The 25,107-nt window shown below is 42.9% G+C and overlaps 1 protein-coding gene across 10 annotated transcripts in view; it reads left to right on the top strand.

Moving 5' to 3' along the window:
* The window catches only part of TSNARE1 (t-SNARE domain containing 1), a 485,050-nt gene that overhangs the window by 288,622 nt on the left and 171,321 nt on the right, over nucleotides 1–25,107 (top strand). For all 10 annotated transcript variants that reach the window (XM_042464556.1, XM_042464559.1, XM_042464550.1 and 7 more), the window contains one exon: nucleotides 20,666–20,738. In XM_042464556.1, coding sequence (XP_042320490.1) covers nucleotides 20,666–20,738 — 73 coding nt within the window. The remainder of the gene's footprint in view (nucleotides 1–20,665; nucleotides 20,739–25,107) is intronic.

The raw sequence follows: 25,107 nt of genomic DNA, 5'->3' as shown, positions 1-25,107 counted from the left end.
TCCATCCTTCTGTTTTTTCCTTCTCTTTCCCTCTTCCTCTCTCTCCCCTTGGGCAATTTCCCCCATATCAGGACCCTCCAAATAGTTGAGATTCATGGCTCAAATGGCAATGGGATAGTGAATCCACTGAACTTCGGATACACAAAGTGGTGAACACAAGCCTCAGAAATGGTTCAGAACCCTGGATAGCTCCTTCAACATTTTTTACTAAACCCTGGAGCACATTATTATCATCATTAGGGTCTGTTAGCTCCCAATGTTAAAGACTACAGGTTCCATGAGCCCAAGCTATTAGGTCCGACAAGGGGTGATCATGGGGACTGAAATCTAAAATACTGCCCCCCCCCCCACCCCCCCCCCCCCAACCACCAATTTAAGGCATGGTTGACTTGCTGTTTTGGATGGAGTTTAAGTCCAATAGACAAAATCCCCTTCTCGAAGACACTTTTATAAACATTGAAATGATTTTAAAATATTTAAAATAGAATTAGAAGAACTAGAAGATACTGCATTTAACAGATGTGTGTGAAATATCCATAGATTCCAATCCAACATTTGGCAAAGTTATAAAGGCAAACAAATAAACAAACACCCCTCAGTCATCTAACTCAGCTAGTTCCTTAATATCTGCTTGAGTAGAGTCTTACACTTCAGAGCATGTGCAGAGCTTCCACAGAATGTAATACTGAAGAGTTTTTAACTTACAGAGAAACTTTGGCACCTGATTTGCAAAGGCAAACGAAATCAGGGTCTACACTCCATCTATTTATTGCAATTTGAAGCCTAAGGAAGTCAGAATCCTACCTAAGTCAAAAGTTGATGTGGTTCCATGTCCAGCCATCTATCTCTGATTTATATGATCAAAGATGTCAATCAGAATTTTAATTGAAAGCCTAATGAGTTTAGACTTGTATGCCAAAAGATCTACCCATCTCAGAATAGTTAGTTAGTGTGAAAAAGGGATACATTTGGTAAGTGGGATAGGCCTTAAATTCATCTCTCTCTCTTTAGAAGGGAGAGGCCAAGCTACGGCAGGGTTTTGTGGAACAGTATAAGAGAGACATGTGCCAACTTTCAGTATTCCCAGATGTATATGCTTTTAATATAACAGCTGGCATCCTGTTAGGTATTTATATGTTCCTAAGCTGACTTATGATCATGTAAATGTGAATCATGATATTGCACAGTGCTCATATTTTCAAAATGGGACCAGAGACATATGTCTCTGTGTCTACTATGCAAATGGAACCAACAGAGAAGCTGGTGTGCAACATGTCTTGATGTATAAACACATTGGTACACAATGAGATACATTGTAGGATGCATCACAATGGGATGCATCATCAAAGTTCAATACCATGGGTGCTTATGACAGTGGCATCATTTTAAAATCATGTGATGTAGCCTCTGATTCAAGATCTCAGCCACTGTGTGATTTGCAACTGTGTTTTATGGGTATTGGGGATGATAAAGTGGGTTGACAGTTGAGATTGTACTCAGTCACTTCCAGGAATAGGACTTGCTCAAGAGAGCGATATGTATGGCGTGTCAGACTTCATTGTGACTGACTTCCATTTTCAACCATTTTTGGTGCTTACTTCATGAGAATGCCAAAGCACTGGCAACCAGTGTGATATTGCACTCCACAAAAAAGAAGCAAGGTTATAGACCCAGGTTAAAAAATGCATGGCATGCTAATAATAGCTCCTCGGAGTAGTTTTATCAGCATGTGTATTTAATTTGTCCTGAATTATTTCAGACTCAACACTAATGCATGTATTAATAATAATGACAATGACATTCTTTATTTAAACCACTTGCACATTGGTGTGTGTGTGTGTGTGTGTTCCTTCATTTCCATTATGCAATTGATTCATTATTGCTGGAAGAGTGTCGCCAAAGTCATTTAAAAAGAGAAAGAACGGCTCTAAAATAAACCCTGATTTAAAGAATAATTATTAACAACTGAATAGTTGTATCTCTCAGGGTTGTTTCTAAGGAGGGAGTTTAATGGCATGAAGCTTAAAGAAGCAATCAAGAAAATCTAATATCTTCTTCTCTTTGCTGGGTAGTCATAAGCTTGTTACTATTTTAGTTGGAACAATATTAATTATGCATCGTCTGCTTATCTGAAAATTGTTCTCTGTGTGCCCACGCAGAGTAACACCCCCACCCCCCCCCCCAAGAAAGTTGAGTTTTTAATGCTACAATCTCATGTGTATTCATCCACTCCATCTTGGGGATATATGTATACAGAAATAAGTTTCCACACCCATGTTGCTTGCTGGTTTGCAATCTTTACACACAGACAGTATTCACTGGATGACCTTCATCCAGTCCATAACCCTCAGCTTTTTCTGATCTTCATAGTCTCCAGTTGGTTCCACTATAATGCCCATCATCCCTAGTGTGTGCACAGATGCACACAAGTGCACATGGGTCTTCTTTTGTTTTGTTTCAATAGCATTGAATTGGTTTGCAGTAGCTTGAATCCTGTTGATCTATTCTTCATATTTAAGTTTCTCTCAGATACGGTGTAAGACTGGATTGGGAAACATCATGGGGGCAGGGTCCCTCAGCGATCCCTCTAAGCCACACATCTCACAGAAAACTGAAATGCTTTCCTCCGCAGTCCTTCTCAAAATGTCTACCAGAAGTGATGTACAGTCGGCCCTTCTTACACTTGGATTTTTTAATACATGGATTCAAGCATATTCAGTTTGAAAATGTTTCAAAAAAGTATAAATTTCAAATATCAAACCTTGATTTTCAATTTTTTATAAGGGACACCATTTTGCTATGTTGTTATATTTAATGGGACTTGAGCATACATGGATTTTGTTATCCATGGGAGATCTTGGAACCAAACCACAGTGTATAACAAGGGTCCACTGTAATTTCCTTTTCCATTTTGAGAAGGATGGCAGTAGCAATGGAGGTATCATGCCCAGCCTGTCTGTGGACTCAGGGAAGGACTCTGAGGCTGAGCTGGAGCCTCAGCCTGAACCTGAGCCTGGCCCTAGATCTGCCCTGAGAGCTCCATTAGAGGCTGTGGCTTTAGTAGACAACCAGGAGCCAAACTTCCCATGGAAGTTGAGGAGGATCACATATCTACCTTCAACCAGAGAAGATCAGAAAGGGTGTGCCTCCAGCACTCAAGGAGGCTTTATGAAAAATGCCAGCTGATCAAAACCACCAGCACTAATGAGGACTGATGATAAAAAGCCTGGGAAGGATGCCAGAACTTTTGTCAGAAGTTCTCTGAGTTCTCTGGAGAAAGCACCTTGCTTCCTGACTTGGCTCTGATTTCTCAGCTTGACCCTTTGGACTACAGACTGATCTGACCTTTCTGCTCGTTGGAATTCTTGACCTGGACTGCCTGACTTTGCTCTTAGTTTGACCTTTTGGCTTATACTCGGGCTGATTCCTGACATCATCTGTCTTTGCCTATAAGTCTGCCTTGCAAGACTTACCTTGCTCCACAAATTCTGTGCAGAGTCTTTTTGTCTTTGTTTGGACTCTTTATCAGCTGTTGGCTGCTTTCCCAGACAGTGTTACAGAAATATTAGAAAACTAAGGAATGAATGAAATTCCACTGGGGAGGACAGGATTCTTATTTTGGAGTCAGTGTTGTCAACCCCCCGCCCCGGATATACCCCTATCTAAGCACTACATACCCCCCCCCCCTTTGAGTGTATCAACACCACAAATATAAAGTAGTTTGACAACATTTTATCTGTCATGGCTCCATCATCTGGAATCTTGGAATTTGTAATTTGGTGAGGTATTCAGCCTGGTCTATCAGAGAACTCTGGTGCCTTTGCCCAATTGTAGCTGATTTGGGAATCAGCTTTGGGCATAGTGGTGAAATGCTGGTACTGCAGCCACAAGGCTGTGAGTTAGATCCTAGGGCTCCAGGGTTGACCCACCCTTCCATCCTTTCGTAGGTCAGTAAAATGAATACCCAGCTTATTGGGGGCAATTGGCTTACAGATTCTAAACCACTTAGAGAGGGCTGAATTCACTGATAAGTGATATAGAAATGTACATGCTATTGCTATTGTTATTGAACGAGTCAAAGGTTACATCTACACTGCCGAATTATTGCATTTTGATACCACTTTAACTGCCACGGTTCAATGCTGTGGGATTCTGGGGTGTGTAGTTTTGTGAGATATTGAGCCTTCTCTGTCAGAGAGCTCTGGTGCCCCATCAGACTACAAATCCCAGACTCCCATAGCATTGAGCCATGGAAGTGAAAGCGGTGTCAATCTGCTCTATTTCTTCAGTGTGGCAGCTGCTAACCTTTCTCTCTTTTACCACATGTTTTCTCACAGAGAGTTTCAGTGGAGGCAAAGAACATTTTCTCTTCACACTGCCAGAGATAGGTTTAAGTGAAATGAGTGAAAGGGAATGTTAGGAGGGCTTGGTGTAATTCACAAGGTGAGCTTATAAAAAAGGATGCTGCTATATCCTTGAGGACATTTCATAAGGTTGTTTTGTGCCAATGGGGAGGGGGATATCTCTGTCTTTTTGCAGCAACCCAGTCACATTCTGAGGGGGGGGGGGTTATTTCAGATAGCTGAAAATGGAGTATGGAGGGGAATATCAGATGGAAAATAGAGAGCGGGATATGTAAATGAGGATGGGAAAGGTGAGATAGACTCTCTGAAGTTAATTATTTGGGAGATAAGGGGATGACTTCCAAGGGCAGCTGTTGAGGCAGTAGTTGCAAGAAGTGTTCAGGTACAAGGCTGATAAAACCATCAGAGCCTCTCAGTGATGGTTCAGTAATATTTTCAAAGACTCAGGTTCTTAGAGGCGCCCTTCTTGGAAACCTACCCAGGCTATACGGGTTGAGTATTTCTTATCCAAAATGCTTGGGAGCAGACGTGTTTTGGATTTTGATCCCCCGCCCCCCCGATTTTGGAATATAGTGAGTGCTTGGTATCTCCTAGGGCTTGGTTCCAGGATTCCCTTTGAGTACTAAAGTCTGTGGATGCTTATGTCCCATCATATACAATGGTGTAGTAAAATGTTGTTTCTTATTTGTTTCTAATTTAAGATGGCAAAAAGAAATCATAGAGTTGGAAGAGATCACAAGGTCCATCCAGTCCAACCTCATTCTGCCATAACAGAAGATACAATCCATCCAGCCTCTGGTTTTTTAAAAAAACCTCCAAAGAAGGAGACTCCAGACACTCTGAGGGAACTGTTCCACTGTTGAATAGCTCTTACCATCAAGATGTCCTTCCTGATATTGAGGTGGATTCCCTTTTCCTGTAATTTGAATCCATTGCTCCAGATCCTATTCTCTGGAGCAGCAGAAAACAAGCTTTCTCCATCCTCAGTATGACATTCTTTCAAATATTTAAACAGGGCTATCATATCACCTCTTAACCTTCTCTTCTTCAGGCTAAACATACCTAGCTCCCTAAGCTGTTCCTCATATGGTTTCGAGACCTTTTGCCATTTTGGTCACTCTGCACTGGACATGCTCCAACTTGTCAACATCCTTTTTAATTGTGATAATTGAACTGTGAATATATTCAAGCCATGAATAGTTGAATCTGTGGATGCACAGTGTGTAGATATGGAGGGCCGACTGTACAAATTGTTGCAAGCCCTTACTTTTAGAAGGAAAGTCAAAAGAAACTTGAGATGGAAGCCATGTAAGGCGCACCCGCGTATAACTCAGGCACCCTGTAGTTAGTACTGATTTAACAGATTTTAGAGGAGTTCATTCATCTCTAGAAGAAAGCTGCCTAGAATCTTAGCATCTTCTAAGTTCTTATTTTCTTCCAAACATTCCTGTTTCCCTGTGGATGGTGATCATGATAATTTCTCTTATTTGCTATCATTCCTCCCAAAGGAAGCCAGGGTGGTACACAACATAATAAAAAATGCATCATTTTTACATTATTAAAAACATGAACCAAACAACAGAACTAACAGCATACACCCCATCTTAAAAAAGTAACATCTCAGGAATGGCTTGCGTTTCAAAAGCCTGGATAAGCAAATATGTTTTTAGCTCTTGTGTCAAATGCGATTACATTGGAGAAGCCCACTTCCTTGTAGAGAGAGCTCTTCAGTTGAAGTGTCATCACCAAGAAGACCATATATTGCATCTTTAAACCATAGACTAAGGTGGGTTACAGACTGCCTGTTTGGGGCAGGCTGCACCCGCCCCTTTCCCCGGGGTATCGGGGCCTCAGCTGCTAGATCGGCAGCCGCTGAGGCCCCGATCTGCCGCTTTCCAGGCTGCAGGGAAGCAGCAAAAGGCCGCTTCCCCGCAGCCTGGAAAGGGGTGTCCTTGGGGCTTCAAGCCCCAAGGACACCCCGCGGCGGCGGGGAGGAGGAGAAAAGGGCCTCCTTTGGTCCGCTGGGCGCAGCTGTGTGAAGACTGCACCCAGCAGACCAAACCAGGAAGGAGCTCCGAAACGAAGCTCCTTCCTGCTCTGCCCTAAGGGCGCACTAAGCGCCCTGGCGCGGAGCAAGGACGTCATGTCCGCACCGCCCCATATAGAGGCGGCGCGGTCATGACGTCCTCATGGCAGCGGCCATGTGGAACGGCTGCCGCCATTTTGTGCGCACACAGAGCGTGCATTAGGGTTAAGGGGTGCGGAAGCACCGCCCCTTTCTAACCCTTGTACTGCACGTACTTTCCTGCCCGTTTGTAATGGGCCATAGTTTTTGTCCCCAAATACAACCTCTTGGGCCATTTAGAGTATATTGCCTAGACAGAAGGAAGTAATAGTATCACTTGATTCTGCTTTGGTCAGACCTCACCTGGCATACTGTGTCCAGTTCTGAGCACCACGACTGAAGAAGGAGGGCAACCAAAATGGTGCAAGATCTAGAAACCACCAAGCCCTATGAAGTACAGCAAAAGGGAGCGGGGTATGTTTAGCCTTGAGAAGAGGAGGTTGAGAAGTGCCATAATAGCCGTGTTTAAATAGTTGAAAGGATGTCATATTGAGGTTGGAGTAAGTTTGTTTACTGCTGTTCCAGAGACTAGGAGATGGAGCAATGGATTCATGTTACAGGAAAAGAGATTTCATGTAAACATTGGGAAGAATTTCTTGATGGTAAGCACTATTCAACAGTGGAAAAATGTCGCCTCAGAGAGTGATAGATTCTCCATCTTTGGAGGTTTTTAAACAGAGGTCAAATGGTCATTTTTCAGGAGTGCTTTGATGGTGTATTCCTGTATGGCAGAATGGGGTTGGGCTAGCTGGAACTTGGGGTCTCTTCCAGCTCTACTATTTTATTCCTGGGAGAGATGAAATTCATTTCTTGTTTTGAAAAAAAAAAAAAAAAAAGGCCTTTCCAAGAACTAAGGTGGGATACAGACCGCCCCATGTAGAAAGGGCGCTGCCATTACAATGCCGTGGCAACATACTAAGGTTGTGGGGCGTCTGGAAAGGATGCCCCGAGGCAACCCTAGTACGTGTGCATGCCGGCGCTTTGCGCCAGTCTGTACAGTACCTAAAATAACCTGGGGGGGGGATATGGTGAAAATGCTCCAGTAACTCCCTCTTCCTTTCTTTTGTACTATTTTTTGGTTTGGATCAGGCTATAGATCTTTCATGGTCTCTCACTTTCTTCAATGCAGTGTGGGGATTGGGTGGTCCCTCCCTACCCTTCTATCAAACAAGATCACACAAGCCTGCAATAAGTAATCCTCTTCCATAGATTTTTTCAGTTTGGAAGATTGCTTTGGCTTTTCCTACTACCTATAGTAGCTTAGAGGTGAGTCACTGTGGCATAGTAGTTTGAGTGTTGAACTACAACTCTGAAGACCAGGTTCAATTCCCCGCTTGGCCATGAAACCCATTAGCTGACTTTGGGAAAGTCACACTCTCTCAGTCTTAGAGGAAGGCAATGACAAACCTTCTCTGAGCATATCTTGCCAAGAAAACCCATGATAGGGTTGCCTTAGGGTTGCCATCGGTCAGAAACAACTTGAAGGCACACAACAACAAACAAATAGTAGTTTAGACTTTGCAAAGGCTGAGACATATGTTAGAAGATTCTCGAGTTAAAAGGGTCTGCCTGTGATACTCAAAAAGCGTTAGCTCATCAGTTTCTTCCTTGTGCCCTTCTTCACTTTGGTTGTGGGATGCTTTGTTCTCTGAAAGCGTTTAAGAGGCAAGTAACTCTGCTTTTGCAAGATAAATTCTGGAATAAAATTAATTAGTCAAGACTGGCTTTGCATGGATAATTTGGGCTGAGTTCCAGTGCTGGCAAACAAGCAGACAAACAAAACTTTCCCCCCCAGTCTTAGTGTGTGTCTAAAACCTCCTTCTCCAACTTGGTGCCCTAGTGTTGGATTGCAACTCCCAAATGAATCATATTTATTTATTTATTTATTTATTTATTTATTTATTTATTTGTACAGAACCGAGAGATGTTGCAGCATTGGTAGATCCATCAGAAAACGGATGGGATGGTCATAAAGGATGAAAAATATGAGAGATCTTTTCCTTCATTTCCGTAGGGCAAGAGTAAGCAAAGTGTAGTTCCCAAAGGTTGTTATTCTGCAGCTTCCAACATTCTTCATCATTGGGTATTTGCCATTTACAACTGCTGGAAGTTGTACTTCAACCACTTCTGGAGAGTTGCCTACCCCTGTTGTAGACATGTTTTATATATATATATATATATTTGCATATTTAGCACACTTATCTGCAGAACTGGATATTACAGTCACTCCTCTGTTTTTGTGGGGGATCCGTTCTGGACTCCCCCTTGCAGAAATGGAAATCTGCCAGTATTCAAGCCCTATTGTCTTGAATGGCAGTGCAGCCCCGCGGGCACCGGGTGCACGCCATAGGCATGCACCTCTTTTTGAGTCCCTCCATTTGCCTCTCGTGAGTAAGTGAGGGATGCAGATCCAAAGTCCGCACAAATGGAGGGATGACTGTATTTATTTTAAAAGATTGATTCATTAATTGACTGTTTGTGCAGCTCCAAATCATTGTTGTTGTGTGCTTTCAAATTGTTTCCAATTATGGAAACCCTAAGCTGATCTTACTATGGGGTTTTGTCGTCAAGATTTGTTCAGATTTGTTGTTTTGCCTTTGCCTCCCTCTCAGGCTGAGAGTGTGTGATTTGACCAAGGTCACTCAGTGGGTTTTCAGGGCCAAGCAGGGATTCAAATCCTAGTCTGAGAGTATCCCAGGCAAACACTCAAGCCATAACACCAAGCTGGACCAAATCATAAGAATGTCAAAAAGATCTCTAGTGGCCATACCAAAGACTGTTTAACTCTAGCATCCTTTCTGTAACTGCTAGTGACTTTCATACTGCTGGGGTGGTGTATAATCTTAAATTTAAATGTGCTGTATGAGGTGCTGAACCTATTTTGCAGATATAGTTCACAGATATGCTGTCCCTTTAACATTCAGAATAAAACTTGGAGTGATTTCAACATGTCACTGACATAGATGTCACCATTCCTCAATACAAACATCATTTTGAGTTCTTGCTATGTGTGGGAGAAATGAGGTAGAGGTACTTGCCATGGAGGTGTTACTTTCCATCTGGCCACAGATTTCATGCAGAGCTTCATGGCTTGCCATGGAATTGAGGACACTTACAGTTTAGCCTATGATTCTTTCACAGTAAAAGTATCTTGCCTTGGAGTTCATCTAGGGACAAAGTACTAAGCAAAGTCTGTTAGAGATGAGACAGTAACAGTTCTAGTCATGTGCAGAAGCTTACCAGCCAGTTACATTTCTCAGCATCCAAGCACTACAGGTCAGTAGGAAACAGCAAGAAAGCCAAGATATCAGGATAGTTAAAACTTGTGGATATTCCCTATACCCTTGTTTGCATTCAAATGGTTAACTCAAATACTGTCATTTCCCTGGATTGCTCAGAAAATAGGAGTAGTATAGAAAATATGTAGGATGTGTTTTCCAAAGTCTTTTTCTTTAAAGCATCTCGAATGCAGTCCTAGCATGTGTGTCTCTATCCTTGTGTGAATTTAATTGGGGCAGGCTTGGAAGGAAGAAACAGGTGCTTTCATTGCGAAGAATGATCTCTAGTTTCCATCTGCTTTTCTTTGGATAGAAGAAAATATCTGTGGTCCCAGTATTTTTTTTTTTCCCCTCTGTGGGTGGATGAGAAAGGAATTGTAGGGCGGAAAGATGATTTTGACTATAGAAGAGGAAAAGTCCTTCTGGAGAAAAGTTTAAGCCTTAACCTGTGAGTGTTTCTGTACAGCTCAGAAAGAAGAAAAACGGGAAAGCATTCAATAAAACCACCAAAGAAAAAGAACATGCCTCTCAGGATGTTGAAAGGATGGAATTGTATCAGTTTAAAAGTCCAACACATTTTGGTCTGTGGAAACTTTTTCACATTCTACAACCCCAAAACAGATTAAGTTAAAAACTCCAGGTTCTATTCACATGCTTTCGTTTGTCAGTAAATGATTTTGGTATTCCAGAAATTTCTGCCATTTTGTTTTTGTGTGTCATGCAGAAGAATCCCTGAAGAGATTCAACAAACAAAAATGCATCTGGATTTTTAGCTAATATAAGACCTGAGCATCTAAAGAAGTTCAATCTATATCCATTGACACAACACTGAAGAAAGTTTATAGAAAATGTTTCTGTCTGCCATTCAGGACTCGATTCAGTTGACATCCCTAGCATCATTTCATATTTCTAAAAATGGGGGCTGGTGTCTTTTTCAGCAGTTATGAAGCTGGAAGCTGGAATCACCAAACATGATCTCCAAAACCTGCCTTTGCATCCTGGCAACTTCCACACTGTAAAGATTCTTGTTAGTCCAGGATTCATCTCATCAGGGTTTCTTGAGGCTAGAAAAATGCATTTAAATCATTTAAAAAAAAACATTTTTGAATATTCCTTACATTTCTTTTTATATGTAATTTTGAAGGCAGCATTTTCATCCTGAGGTTGCATCCCCTTGCTCTGAGGACTGGAGAAGAGGGTTCAGGGACTGGGAATCAGAGGCAGACCCTGAGATCTGGGAACTCTACCTTCAGGATGTGGTTTTGGATATAGATATATCTGAAACAAGAGTATTAAAATCTGCCTTTGGTGTGCACCTTCTGCAATTCTGTGCATTACAGGGGTGGAAAACATCATTTGTTTTAAGAATAACCCATACCCAACAGGATTTCTCTCTGTGTGACATAGTGACAATCTCTGACATATTCCCCCTATAACTCCCCTCATTTTCCAATACACACTCCCTTCTCTTTTTTTTCTTTGCAAAGGATGGAGGGAAAACCCTGTATTTAGCAGTACCTTGCAGGTGCCTCTGGGGATGCTATTTATCCACTATCCACCATCCACCTGGTGCTCCATTAAAGAGGTATAAGTAGATCTTAATCTTTGCTGTCTTCAGAGTTCAATGTGACCTTTTCACATGAGTGATGCTGACTACAAAAATTATAACAAAACTGGAAAATTAAAAAATTAAAAACACTGGCGGGTTACAGACGGGCAAAAAGGGGTGTGTTCATGACGTCATGAAGGTGTAGCCTTCAGACGGCCCTTACCTGAATGCCGTCATGAACACGCCGCCCGCACGCCCCAAGCGGGAAGAAGCAGCATTAAAAAGGTGCCGCTTTTCCCCGCTTCTTTTCTATATACTGCGCAACTGCGCATCTCCGTCTATAAGCTGCTGCACTGGTACACCAGAATTGTTACGCCGCTAATTTAAGTTGCCCATTTAAAAGCTCCGTGTCTGCTGTGTCGCATAATGAGTCGGGGTCCTGGAACATGCGCAGTTTGCACCGAGGCTCTAATTAGAGCGTCAGATGCCATGCAAATGTGGAAGCTGCAGCACAGCTGCACTCTATTTTAATGATTGTAACCCTAACCCTAGAGCAACATGTACGCATGCGCTGCTAGAATTGTGGAAAGTTTGGAATTTAAAGTGAACCCCTACACATATTCCTGCGCCATTTTCACTTAACAATAAAAAAACACTAAAACTATAAATATTTACATATGTACAAGGGAAGTGATGGGGGATGGCAGGGGGACAGCGGTGGCAGCGGCAACAGCTGTGGCTGTGCATTGCAGATTCAGCAAGAGCTTGGGGACCAAAGGAGAGGAGGCATCCATGATGCTGGTGACACTAGCAACGTGCAAGCGGACAAGGATGCCAACACCAGCTGATCACCAGCTGGCAGGAGACCACCATTGTTCTTGGGTAGGGCGGAGGAGAAGTTTAAAGGGGCCTGGGCGCTTTAAATGTGCACATATGCTTTCTGCCTCCGGTGCTGAGCGCCACAGCTGCGCATCTGCCAGCTGGCAAAAGAAAAAAAAGCCGCGTTTTTGGCCGCCCGTGCGGAAGCTGCCTCTCTCTTTGCAGCGTCCTGCGAGGTGGCGGTATGGAAACTGTGGGTAAGAAACGGCCCCAGGTGAAGCGTCTTCACTACCCCCAGTGTGGAAGCCCCATCCACCTTAGCCACTCCCCCGGGGCGGGCGGTCTGGAGGCTCCGTATTCAGGGGAAGACACCTTCAAGACGTCTTCCCCTGCCCGTCTGTAACCCGCCACAGAAGGTATTTATTTGTGTTTAATTAAGGATGGAAGTAGGGAGACAGTAATTTTTGGAAGGCTACTTCTATTATGTGAAACATCCTCTTATTGTTTCTCATCCTTTCTCTCTCTTCCTTTCTTGTTCCTTGCTTTTCAAATATGAAGCCCTGAAGGGTTTAGCCATCTGGACCGATGAAGTGGGAAGCCTCCTGTGCCCAGCGGAAGGAAAGAAGAAAAGTAGTACAATTGCTCTTTGTGAGCCAAGCTGACACTATTGTCTGTTCTCCGGAGAAACACCTTCTTTTGTTGTTGCTTTATGTGCAGATCATTTTCCATTTCTGGAGTTTATCCATTCTTTCTGCAACTTGAGGGGAAAGAACATTTGGAGACAAGGAGATTTAGCTTGTGTACTGTAGGATTAGTATGACCTCCTCCATGAATTGAGAGAAAGAGGAGCATAAGTCAGTCTAGGTTAGTCCTATCTTTCTCTGACATTGCCAGTAGAGTTCTCAGATCTCAGGACCTAGCCCCTCTTTTCAACTCCTCAGGACCAGGAGAGGAATCTCGGGGAAAGAGTATGGTTTTGAAAACTACCTATGCATATATTTTCTTCATTACTTATATATGGTGTCTTTATCTGAATAGAACTTTGAGAAGGAAAAAACTACATGGGTAAAAACAATCCAGATGTCTTGCTGAGGGATCACTCAGTAGCCAGGAAAACCAGAGGGATGTGTAAAAGAGTAGTCAGCATCCATTTCCAGGAGTCTGGAAAGGAGGATAGAGTTTCTGAGATGGCTTGGATGTCTTTCCCACCAAGTGAGAGATAGCAGTTGCTTCCAGTGGCTAATGAGTCTTTGCCTTATCTAGGCAGACTGGTTGAGCATTGGGAACAGTTGAGGTAGCACTGTCTAGTGTGGATGGGCCCCGTATGATACCCCCATCATCTCTGGGAGGGCAGACAACACAAGGCCCAGTCCCCGAGTCTGATGTAAACAGTTTGAATGACATCTGGTTAGTTCAGCAATTGGGGTATCCCTATTTATGCATGCATGTGTGTGTTGTGTACCTTCAAGTTGCTTCTCACATATGGTGACCCAAAGCCAAACCTACCACAGGGTTTTCTTGGAAAGATTTGTTCAGAAGAGGCTTCCCCTCAGAATGAGAGCAGTGGGTTTCATAGCTGAGCTGGGAGTCCAACCATGATCTCCAGAGTTGCAGTCCAACCCTCAAATGTCTATGCCACACTGGCTGGTATGTTCTCTCCCCCCCACCCAACAGATTAAAGACATTGGGCATGTTCATATGAACATCCCACTCTGCCTCAGTGCCACTGTCACCGCAGTGAGTTGCTAGCTCTGAGGTCAGAATGAGGTGCCCAGCCATATGATCTACATTGGGCACCTCGTGTTGACCTCACAGTGAAAGATTTGCCACCATGGTGGATGTGCCAGATGGCATAATAAGATGTGCATGTGGATGGCACCCGCCATTACAACAGAGGGCCTTGGCTAATGTGGGAAGGCTAGGCCAAAATATTCCGGGCTAGTCCTTGAGTATTCTGGCTAATGCAGACACCACCTCAGTTGCTGCTGTCCCAGAGAGACTCATAAGACTGTGGTTGATGCATATCATCAGGGGCTGCCCTTGTAACATAAGCTTTGTAACCTCACCTAGTAACCTCACCTTGTTTCTGTGCAGGGAGCTACACTAGGCTTTGCTCCTCTTCTCCAAATGGAATTGAACATGCAATCACTTCCAGTTTGGGGGAAGTGAACAGATATGGCCCATAGGGTCCTGTTTGTGTGAGTGTGGGGGAGAATGATTGTGTACCTCATACCCTGGCTTTCCATCCCTACGCTACAGCAAGGCAGCAGCAGTGAAATGGCTGCCACAGGGTTCTGTTCGGAAGGGACCACCTTTGGAGCAAAGCATTGTGGGAGATCTCTTTAATGCAACAGCAGAACATAATGTCCTCATGTCCCACAATGCCTCAGTGAACAGTCAGGAAAATAGTGTTTAGGATGGACCACACAGCATAGGGAGAAGTCTGAGCAAAGCATGGGGGAAAAAGTAGCCAACGGAAGGAGAGGATTCCTTTGGAGCCCTGGTAGCACAGTGGTTAAATGCCACTCACTCAAAAACATAACGTTGTGAGTTCAGTACCAGCCCAGGGGCTCAAGCTCAACTCAGGATTGCATCCTTCTGAAGTTGCTAAAATGAGTACCCAGATTGTTGGGGGCAATTAGCTTACAATTTGTAAACTGCTTAGGGAGTGCTTAAGTGCATTGATAAGCAGTATAGAAATGTACTTGCTATTGCTATTTCTATGGATTTGTAGTCTGGTGAAGTTCTGGAGCTTTCTGGCTGACAATTCCAGCCACCTCTCTCTATGCTGCAAATCCCAGCATTCCATAGGACAGAAACATGGCAGTTAAAGTGGAATCATAGTGCTATAAATCTGTACTGTGAATGAATCCCTTAACTTGAACTAGGCCATGTCTGTAGTACACAGGGCTCTTCGTATCTGCTATGCTTTGGTTTCAGGACACCGTGTGGATAACAAAATCCATGGATGCTTCAGTCCCATTAAATACAGTGATGTAGTGAAATGGTGTCCTTTATATAAAATAGCAAAATGGTGGTTAACTGTTTGGAATTTGCATCTTTTTTGGAATATTTTCAAACCATGAATGCTTGAATCCATGGATAAAGAGGGCCAATTGAATTTACCAACTCTGGTGGGGTACAGACCGCCCCTTTGGGGCATCCGGCACCTGCCCCTTTCCCCGACAGATCAGGGCCTGAGCTGCCACAGCGGCAGCCCCAGAGGCCCCGATCTGCTGCTTTTCCAGGCCTCAGGGAAGCAGCAAAACGGCGCTTCCCTGTGGCCTGGAAAGGGGTGTCCTTGGGGCTTCATGCCCCAAGGACACCCTGACAGCAGCGGGGAAAGTGAGAAAGGGGCCGCTCAGCCCTTTTCTCTCTGTATCGCTGGCGTGGCCATTTAAAAGCCGCACCAGCGATATGCGCGGTGGAAGGAGCTCCGAAATGGAGCTCCTTTCGGCGCCACTGAAAGGGCACCACAAGCGCCCTGCAGCGGTGCCATGACATGATGCCTGTGCCATGCCGTTTGGATGCAGCACGTCCATCACATCAAAATGGTGGCGCCCATGTAAACAGGGCGCTGCCATTTTGACGTACAGAGTACGTCCTAGGGTTAGGGAGCGTGCAAATGGTGCATGCTCCCTAACCCTAGAATCACCGCCGCCACACCCCATTTTGGCAGTGTAGATCCCACCTCTCTTTCTCTCTCTCTCTCTTCCTAGTTCTTTAAAACTTCTCTCCAGTGGCAGCTAATGGCTCTGACTTTAATCCAGACTTTAAATGTTGTTGATGCTTATTCCAAAAATAGGTTCAGTGCCTCGGTTAGTTTTTTTAGAAGTTCAGATTAAAATCCAGAGCAGAAGGACAAGACACCAGCCACCATGGCTTCTTTTCCTATCCCAACAGCAGTGACAAAATGTTCTCCAAGCTAAATAGCAACTATGAATATTAGCATAAATAATTAAAGGCAAAGTCATTTGACAACAAAGAGAGCAGACTATATTTGTGACACATTGCTTTTGTTCAATTTTCTTTCTTTTTCTTTGTGTTTTGTTTCTTGGATGTGTTTCTCAACTCAGTGTGTATGTATGTGTGTTCGGTAATTCACAATGGTTCTCTCCGGCTTTATTACAAATTAATGAGATTCTCACTGCATTACATAATTAAGTACTGTGGCATTCAGAGCTGCATAATGAACTCTTCCCCCAAAAGCACATAGATCTATTTGGCACCTCTTATGAATTCATCACAGGAGACAGTTTAGCAATCCAAGCAGCAGGCTGGGGATGCTCAAACGCCACAGGTTCTAATCCCGGAAGGCCCAGGGGAACAAATAAATTGGGCACCATGCAGTTTAATATGCAAGGCAACCATTCTCAAGAGAGCTTTTGATAGCCAAGCTGGGAAAGGAGCTTTGGCAAGGTACTGTGAGGAGTCTCCATGAGAAGCACATTTGGGAACATGAAAAATTAGTCTGATGGTACTACAGTTCATTCACCAGGATGCTGTGCAGTCTAGTGAACCCCACAGGGAATCCTGAATGGACGACTATTAGGACATTACTCTCAATGCACCTTGAGTTGTGAAAGGAGGAGTTCCACTCTTTTTATCTACACGGCCTGCTATCTTTTCAAACCACAGCTGAGGTCTAAGAAAGCAGAATCTCAGAGATACGGTGCAATGAAACCAACCTCTGATCAGATGTAGTGGAGAAACCAGTAGCAGTCATGGTGGGAATGTGGGACTTCAGAGACTGAGTGAGGCAGAATTGGACCATGGGTCACAGGTTCCCCTCTCCCACCCTACAGACATATTGGAAGCAAACTCTACATGTAAAACTCAAGGGTTTTCCCCCCACTTTTTCCCAAGATCAAGGACTCTTGCAGACCTGCAATAGTGTTTTTATTTACAATCAAATTGAGCTTGATTCCTAGTGATCCTGTGAATGAGAGACCTCCAAGAGTCTCAGTTGTCATGCTGTCCTGCCTGCTGATTTAGATGTTACAGATGTCAACCAGCAGAGGTGAAACTAGGCATGCCCACTTCACTTCTGACTTTACAATTTGAGGTTGAAGTTCTAGAGGCTATTTGGTTCAACGTGCTTCAGACCTCCCTTCAGAACTTGGCACTGCATCTATGAAGCAGCTTAGAATCATAACATTATAGATTTGGAAGGAGCCCAATGGACCGTTAAGTCCAACCAACCGCTCAATGCATGAAATCCAGCTAGAGCATCCCCAGCAGGTCGTTGTCTGGCCTCTTTCTAAAGATCTTCAGAGAAAGAGATTCCACCACCTCTTTAGGTAAATGACTCCATTGTTCTCACTGTGAAGAATTTCCTTCTGTACTTCAACTAGCCAAGATTAGACTGTCAAGTGTCACCTAGAGAACATTTTCATTGGCCATCCCTACACTGTGGAATGACCTGCCAGGAGATTAAAATAGTATTAAAGTTATTTCTTCTGGCAGACCTACCCAGTTGATTTTAAACTCTGAATTTTAAATTGGTGTGTGTCTGTGTGTGTGTGTGTGTGTGTGTGTGTATGTGTATATATATACAGTATATATATGTATAAAATTTTGTGTTGGGTGATTTTAATTTGTCCTGTGTTTATGTGTTTTAACTTAATGTATTAAAATGGTTTTATGTTTTAATCTATGTTTTACCCCACCTCGAGCCTTGGAGAGAGGCCAGTAAGAAAATAATAATAATAATAATAATAATAATAATAATAATAATAATAATAATAATAATAAGTCATCTGTTTAACACAAGTTGCAGTAGGGTGGCAAACTAGCCTTTGCCTTGTACATCAGATAAATATTCTAAGGAAATCAAATCCTTATTTGTTTATGCAATGTCATATAGTAATTTGTGATAATAATAATTTATGTGCCTTAACGGAGGGGTCCAATTCATAAAGACTGTGCAGTCCTAGCTACAGAATCCTCTCAGTATTTTTCCCCCTTGCTTGATGTTATAGTATGGCAGTAATACTATTTCATTGGAATATCCCAGGCTGAAATTGCTCCATTATGGTTCCTTCTTTTTGATGCTCAAATTATCTTCGGCAATTTCACTCCACAGTTTTGGACTATACATGGCATAGAAATATATGACATCACAGTGATCACTGAAATACAATCTTTGAGGGGAACATGAAGATTTCTGTGAGGTCAAAGCATTGAAGAAATTGCAAGTGAGGCGATGGAACTGAAATATCTGTTAAGGTAAAAAGGAATATAGAGTAATCAAGCAAAAAATGGGATGTTCTTCCTCAGCCAGAACCTTCTAGAAATTGTGATAGAAACAAATGGTATGGAGAGGTTCTTATTGTTTGGAAGGAAAGGAAATCAGGGCCAGTCCTACCCATTAGACAGAGTGAGGCAATGTATCAGATGGCAAATGATGGAAGACAGCAATAAGGAAGATGAAACGAATATCCCCAATTATTCATTCCCAAGTCAAAAAATTGGAACGCTTGTTGGGGAAAATAGTAGCAGAAAGATATTTTTCCCCACAATTATTTCCTAGTATTTGACATCACAAAGTGTTGTGCAGGAATTATTCTGTGGAGAAAACCCTATGGGAAAGGGTGTGGTACAAACAAAAACAACAACACAGTTTTCTGCACAGAAGGCAGGTTTTGACACAAGAAAATGCATGGTTCCCACCTAAACATTAGGAAGAACTTTCTGATGGTAAGAGCTGATTGATGGGAGGAACTGAAGTTATGTCACTTCCAATTGCTATTTGGGGGTGGTTTTCAGTTGTTGTTTTTTTATACTTGCTGGAATAAAGGTCTTCACCTGCCATTGAAAAGACAACAAGGGAACAATCCAAACTCCCCTATGGAGGAGATTCCAAAATGCTGGAGAAGCATTACCACCAAACATAGAATCATAGAGTTGGAAGAGACCACAAGGGCCATCACCAATGGGGTTGGGTGAAGAGCCTCCCCTTGAGATCTTAAAGCTCAGCCAGGCTTTCATGGTAAGGTTTGGCCCTTCAAATAGCTTGGACCTGATTCATGTAGGACTTTATAGGGCATCATCAGCAGGTTGAATTGTGCCTGGAAATAGACCAACAGCAAGTGTGATTGTTGCAACAATGGAATTACAGTATATGCTCCCTGTAACCAGAATCTGTTAGATCCTTTTAGGTCTAGATTAAAAGCAAGAGCTGGTTTGCCACCCCTTGAAATGGAAGTCACCAGCTGCTATTGACTGTGGGTCAAGTTAGTCACAATTAGATTAACTGATGATATATGTATGTATAGTTCTATGTTTGATAAGCTTCTGCTCTATTGTTGTTGCTGCTGTTGCTGTGTGCCTTCAAGCCATTTCTGACTTATGACAACCCCAAGGTGTACCTCTCACAGGGTTTTCTTGGGAAGATTTGTTCAGAAGATGTTTGCCATTGCCTTCCTCTGATACTGAGGGTGTGTGCCTTGCCCTAGATCATCCAGTAGAGTTCCATGGACAAGTAAGGATTCAAAACCTGGTATCCCAGTGTCCTAGTCCAACACTCAAACCACTACACCACACTGGTCCTCCAAACTTCCGCTCTGCTGATCATATAAAGCATGCAATTCTTTATGATACTTTTGTACTTTCAAGATCAAACCCCAAACAACTTCTGAATCTTTGATATTAACCTTTAAAGTTTGGAGAATGCTTAAAGTTTGGAGTTGATTCAGTACCTGAGAGACATCACCAGCCTCTACTTGTCTTCTTGAGCTTTTGTGGTCATCAGGGTTTTAAATAAAACTTCTTATATTCTCAGAAGTATCCTGCACATTTCACAACTTCTGACAAACATCTCCCAAACTAGTGTTTCAAGCTGCCACAACACTGCAGAATTCATGCAATTTGATACTGCTTTAACTGCCATTGCTCCGTGGAATCCTGAGATCTGTAGTTTGTTGTGTCACCAGAGTGCTCTGAAGAGAAGGCTAAATAGCTTGCAAAACTATAAATCCCAGAATTCCACCATGGCAGTTAAAGCAGTGCCAAACTGCATTAAGTGGACGCTTTTAAAAAGGCAGTCGAGACGGAGCTCTTCCGGCGGGCCCATCTATCCGACCCTGTTTAGGATCCATCCTTTAATCTTTAATGAGGATTCTGTGCAGTTCTACTGTTATAAAACTATTGTACTGTGTGTGATAAATTAGTTTTATTTGATATTATTATTGCTGAGATGATCTACTGTATTGGATTTTATTGATTGTATTTGTATGTTTTTATAGGGCTGTAACCCCGCCTTAATCCTCAGGGAGAGGCAGGGAAATCTAAATTATTATTATGATTATGATTATTCTGCGGTGTAGATGTAGCCTCAGATGGACTTTGGGGCTACCTGCAAAGACATGATGTGAGACCTTGCAAAAAATGAAAGAGTTGAAAAGACCTTCAAAATTGCCAAGAGTTCTCTGTTCTCTCTGGTTAAAGAGCTAAAGAGTGAGCCTTACTCACCTTAGTTTTTCCAACACGTCCTCCTATGTCTCATCCTTTTATTTTATTTATTTTTCAGAGTGATATGTTGGATGTTAACCAGATCATTAAAGACCTGGCCTCCATGGTGTATGAGCAGGGCGAGACGATAGGTGAGTACTACTGCTAGCATTTGTTTTTCTTTTCTATAACTCCATGATTAACCCTCTCTCTTCATCAGTTAGTCTGCAGTTAGTCTAAGTTTGTCTCCTTTTTTGTAATGTGCAGTTCTCTTGTGCACCTCTATGTTTGAGGAGCACATGTTACCGAACCTGTCATAACCTGAGTTGTTATAAAATCCTTAGTATTTGTAGTAAACCTGGGGTGTATCGACGATGTAGAAATACTGCAGTTTGACACCACTTTCATTGCTGTAGCTCCATCCTATGCAGAACTGGGATTTGTAGTTTTACAAGCTCTTTAGCCTTTCTGCCAAAGAGTTCTGGTGCCTCACAAAACAACAAATCCCAGAATTCTGTAGGATGGAGCAATGGCAGTTAAAGTACACTTGTGCCTGCTTCATTTTCTGTGATAAACCCTGTGTGTGAGATAGTGATATGGAACTGCTTATTGCTCAACTTGCTGCTTGGGAATACTCATTTCTCTGTTGTGAACTATACTAGTATTTCTCACATTTCAGAACACTCCTGAGGTTAATGGGATGGCAAATCCCCCCTCGGGCCTTTTAGGGAATATTTTGAGTTAAGGACATAGGGGACAATGTTGCCCCACCTTAGCAGTTTTAGGCCATGTTTTAGGGAATATTTTGAGTTAATCTTTAGGTCAAACAACATCAGAAGATAGACTAGAGATGGAAAGAGCAGTATGGCCTTCTGGGGTCTTTAAGGGAAGCAACATGCTCCCAACTTGTAGCAAGTGTCCAGATCTCAGTATTGCGACCAAATCTGTTAGGGTTGAAATAAAATTGAACTCTTTGGCTGGTTGGTCAAACTACTAGAACCAGCTGTTGCTGGAGTTCAAACTGTGTATCAGTGGGGTATGTGTGCTTTCTTCCCATAGCATGTGGTTTGTTGAAATGCATTAGAATGAAGGGAAGCATGAAGAAAGAAGAAATCCAGTCCATCTGCCTTGGTCCAGGCCTTGGAGGCAGAGAGGAACTGCTGGACCTCTTACCCTTGCCCTGCACCACTCCCTTCTCCTTCTGTGTCATGTCTTTTTAGATTGTAAGCCCGAGGGCAGGGGACCATCTAACTAAAAAGATGGTATGTACAGCGCTGTGTAAATTTACAGCGCTTCATAAATAAAGGTTAATAATAATAATAATAATAATAAACAAGAATAATGAAATCTGAGAGATAAATCATAGAATCATAGAGTTGGAAGAGACCACAAGGGCCATCCAGTCCAACCCCCTGCCATGCAGGAAATCCCAATCAAAGCATCCTAAATAGGAGAAGGGGTGGCAATAGATGTCACCTGATGGTCCATGGGCTATGAGTTCTTGGCCACCATAATTTATGCCATCTTCAAAAGATTGCCAGGTGTGCCCTGCTCCTCCTGGAACTTGTGCATAGAATATCCTTTTTTGCCAGATGTCTTTTTCTTCAAGTCATGAGGTTCAGCCTCCGTGAATTTCTCATGCAAATTCAAAGGGAGGTTAATGTGAAATGACAGCTAAGGGAAAGAAGTCCCACATGCCTTACCATTCTCCTTGTGTTTCTGTGCTCAGGAGAGGAAAACAAACCAAGGAGTGTCTTCACATTAATTGAGACAATTTTCCAACCCAATGGAGGCATTTAAGCAAATATTTGTCTTCCAATAATTCAATGTGCTTTGGGATATAAAGGTACTTTGTCGAAGGGAGTTCAGTGCTCCAGAAGCTTCAAGCATAAAGGAGGTTTCTGGTGCTCAGATATACAGATGGAAAATAATTTTGTTGAGGTTGTAGTTCTTGACTAAGTAATTACACTCAAAGACTCACCTTAAGCAAAGCTCATCATTATGCATATTGCAAGGTTATATTACTGGTATGTTTCGGAGAACTACAGTAGCCCTATTCAGGTTGAAGGACACAGAGATTATTTGAAGATATTTGATAAACAGTAAAAATAAAAAAGTGGAGAGTATTGAGAGTTGGGAAATTCTGATGCAGAGAATCCTAGAGCTAGTATATACGCAAATGTATTACATGAATATTTTGCAGATTTTCACACATTCACTTCACTGCTTAATTATCCTCACCTTCCTGTGGAAATTCACATCTGTTTGACACCCCCCCCCACCAAAAATGCACAGCCATGTGAATTCATACAATGTGGATGGACACCCACTCACACATTCATTAAAGTGCATCCTCAGATATAATGGATGGATACTCTGGTAAAAACTTCTAATCCTTTTTAGCAGAGTTTATGGAGTCCTCCCCATTGCAAAAAGCCCAGATTTCTACAGATTGCATCCAGCCTGATTGCAGCCTATTTGATTCAAATGAAGAGTGTTTAAGTCATGTAGGTAAGCCCCCAGATGTGTGAGAGTCTTCACAGTTGGAGATTTATTCTGTCCCAAAAATGAAGTGTTTCGTGTGCACAAAATGTCATTATCTGCACAAAAAGCAACATTGACTGGCATTCAATATTGCAGTTAAAGATTTGTAACCTGGAGTTGTGAATCTGTAACTACTCTGTTTTTATTAAGTGTAGATATTGTTGCTCCCCCCAAAAAAGAAGAGATGGTTAAGAGGTGACATGATAGACATGGTTAAGTATTTGAAGGGATACCATATTGAACTTGGAGTAAGCTTGTTTTCTGCAGCTCCAGAGATGAGGACAGATGAAAACTAGAGGAAAAGAGATTCTACCTCAACATTAGGAAGCACTTCCTGACAGTAAGAGCTATTCAACAGTGGACTATGCTACCACTGAGGGTGGTGAGTCTCCTTCGCTGGAGTTTTTTAAGCAGGGGCTGGAGGATCAATAATCACATGGAATGCTTTGATAGCATCTTCTTGCATGGCAGAATGGGATTGAACTGGATGGCCCTTGGGGTCTCTTCCAGTTTTATGATTCTGTGAAATGTCACCCTAGCCTACTTTAAGAGCTAGCAGATAGGGGATGTCTGCTCAGCTTCCAATTGGGGTGCATCCCAACTGGGATGACATTTCCAACCTCCTCCTGTCAATGAACAAGTTGGGGCAATAAGAAGCAGAAGCCCTATCACACATCCTTGTCACAGCCTCACTCACTGGCAGGGGGAGTGGAAACATCCTCCTCTGACAGATCATTGGAAAGGTGAAGAAGACAATATGCCCTCTCGATCCTTGCCCATCATGGCTCGCTGTCCAGGTGGGTGATGCCTTGATGACATTTCCAAGATGTGTCATCAATGCATCCATTAGGGAAGATCATGTTCCAGTTTGTTTGAAGCGGTCGTCTGAAAAAATCTTCCTTGGACCCCCTGGATATGAAAAAGTAGAGGCTTGTCTCCCATCTGTCATTTTTGAGTAAGGTAATCAAGAGGGCTGTTGCTATTCAACTCCAAGTGGTCTTGGATGAAGCTGGTTATCTAGATCCATTTCAAACCGGCTTCTGGATGGGATATGGGGTGGAGACTGCCATGGTTGCCTTGGCTAATGACCTTTGTCTAGGCATTGACAGAGGAAGTGTAACCCGGTTGGTGCTTTTAGACCTCTCAGGAGCATTTGACACAATAGATCATGACATCCTCTTGGAACACCTGAGAGAGTTAGGAATCAGTGGTATTGTGTTGCAATGGTTCTGTTCCTTCCTCTCAGGCAGATTCCAGAGGGTCCTGTACATGCGTCTTAGCTTGGCTACTGGTTGCTTTAAGTTAACAAGGAAACGGAAACTAGATCTCTCCCTAGCAAGTCCCAGTGTGTGCTTAGGGAAACGTAGTTCATTGAGATTCACTGGGTGGTGGCAGCGAAGAATACAGGATCTCAAGGGGTGTCATTCAGCTCAGCAGGGAGTGGGAATGGAGACCTAGGAGACTCTAGGGGAAAGTTTAAGGGACTCCCTGGGTGTAAGAGCCACGCACAGAGCAGGGCTCATTGCCCCCAGGGATCACCACTGTACACTGTACACTAGGGCGTGTACAGGACCACTAGGGCATGCCAGTCAGACTTTAATTCTGCAGGAGTATATCACCTAAAAAGAAAGGAAAAGTCAAATAGGCCAGAATCCTGTTGGAGAGTTACAGATGCATAAAGACCATACTTGAGATGCTACACAGTGAATCGTGTCCCAGACTCCCATTAATCACAATACTTGAGACCCAGTAAATGGAAACTGGGAGAATTTTGAAATTTTCCCAATCCCCCATTTAAAGTAGGGGCTATGTATGGACTTTTATATTCCTACAGTGCCCCAAACACAGTTTGGGGAACAAGCCAAAGACTGATTGCTACACAGCTGATAGCTAGAAACTAATGAGCACACCCAGTCACAGAGTAGCTTACAGTTCAGCACTTACTTTACTTTAGCAAATAGAAGCCTTAAGTCCCAA

Source organism: Sceloporus undulatus, chromosome 4, assembly GCF_019175285.1.
Source record: "Sceloporus undulatus isolate JIND9_A2432 ecotype Alabama chromosome 4, SceUnd_v1.1, whole genome shotgun sequence".
NCBI classification, from domain to species: Eukaryota; Metazoa; Chordata; class Lepidosauria; order Squamata; family Phrynosomatidae; genus Sceloporus; species Sceloporus undulatus.
Note: the sequence above shows the minus strand (reverse complement) of the source record. Positions and strands in the feature narration are given on the sequence as shown.